Source organism: Pundamilia nyererei, unplaced genomic scaffold (assembly GCF_000239375.1).
Source record: "Pundamilia nyererei isolate P.nyererei 1_Seehausen unplaced genomic scaffold, PunNye1.0 scaffold00677, whole genome shotgun sequence".
Lineage (NCBI taxonomy): Eukaryota > Metazoa > Chordata > Actinopteri > Cichliformes > Cichlidae > Pundamilia > Pundamilia nyererei.
Genome location: NW_005188078.1, coordinates 94,171 through 95,669, shown reverse-complemented (window position 1 = coordinate 95,669; position 1,499 = coordinate 94,171). Strand labels below are relative to the sequence as shown.

General features: G+C 46.6%; 1 protein-coding gene across 1 annotated transcript in view; it reads right to left on the bottom strand.

The window, feature by feature from the left end:
• Positions 1-1,162: 1,162 nt before the first annotated feature.
• LOC102194620 (bifunctional heparan sulfate N-deacetylase/N-sulfotransferase 2-like) overlaps positions 1,163-1,499 on the bottom strand; it is a 12,915-nt gene continuing 12,578 nt past the window's right edge. The window contains exon 4 of the mRNA XM_005754836.2: positions 1,163-1,406. Within this exon, the coding sequence (XP_005754893.1) occupies positions 1,192-1,406 (215 nt within the window). The 3' untranslated portion in view covers positions 1,163-1,191. The remainder of the gene's footprint in view (positions 1,407-1,499) is intronic.

The following is a 1,499-nucleotide window of genomic DNA, read 5'->3' as shown; positions in this document are numbered from 1 at the left end:
GTCCTTTGCCATTGGCTTGTCAGGGCAGCACACATGAATATTGAAGTCCCCAATAATAAGGACATGATCATATTTTGGCATAATTTCAGCCAACAGATCAGAAAAGTCATTTAAGAAGTTCTTATTGTATTTGCGGAGTCTGTAAACCACAGCACAGAGCACTGTGTGAGAGCGACCTAGCTCAAACATACTCAGTTCAAAGCTACTAGGTGAGGTTGATAATGGCAGTGGTTTACATTTATACTGCTTCTTAAAAACAACCGCTAGTCCTCCTCCTCTGCCTGATATTCGAGGAGAGTTTAAAAAGCTGCAGCCATCAGGTAAGAGATCTGTGAAAGCACTGGACTCACCGACCCTCAACCATGTCTCAGTTATACAGAGGAAATCCAGTCCTTGGGTCATAAATAAATCCCTTAAAATAAAAGTTTTATTACTCAGCGATCTAGTGTTCACCAATCCAGACCTGGTGGAGGTCAGCGTGTTCGTGGCTGACAGCGAGACCCGACGCAGCGGTCGTAGGTTCTGTAGGTTCGCACCGCGCCGACGAAGATGAGGGGAAATCTTTCGTGGCTGGGACATCTGATCCGAGCCAACAACGGGCACCAGCCAGGCATCGATGGGCTCCAGAGAGCACGGAGAAAAGGCATGACAAGATACAGATCCACGTTCGTTCCACGGAGCCGGGGAAGAGCGCGCCAAGTACGCCTTAAGTTTCACGAGTAGACCGCTACGTTTGCCCCGGCGTCTGAAACGCTTTCGCCGTGAGGCTGGGGCCAGGGTCCGACAAAGGTTAGCTGGTATCCCAGACAGGAATGGACGCCTTATGTCCATTATAAGTTGCATTGGTAAGATCACTGGCAACTCGGAGGTCCAACAGTTTTTGGCGATTGTACATTAAAAGAGAGTTGACTCTAGCAATAAAAAACAACATAAGCAAACACAGCAGAGGAAGAGCCAGACGGCGAGCCACACACACTGGCGCCATCTTGGAAAAAGATGCATCACAAATACTGCTATATCATGTAAAACTATACGTGACCACTGCTGCAGTGAAGAATATTCACTGAAATGTGAAGTGACATGTCAAAATGACAGAACGGTGTCAGTGTAACTGATCAGATGCACCTGCGGAATTGTTTTTAAAACTGCAGCATCTCCCTCTCTGTAATCTGCTGTATTTTTGTTTTTGTTTTATTGCAGGAAATCAAGCTTCCATATTGTGAGACTGCCCAGTGTAATAATGTTGCCCACCTGAGCAAAAACCTTGTTGAGTCTCATCTGCTCAGCCAGAACGCTGACATTGTGGAAGAGGTGAGGCTGCATGTGGCTCCACATGTGAGGAAACCACCAGAAGTCCATCCTGTGTTGCAGCAGCATGTCATCTCCCTGATCCTCTTCATCAGTGCCTGAATACAAACAAGCAGGTGCACACACAGCATAATTAACATGACCTGATCTGCACCGAATTCACTTTTATCTAGGAAGAGAAAGTGTATGAG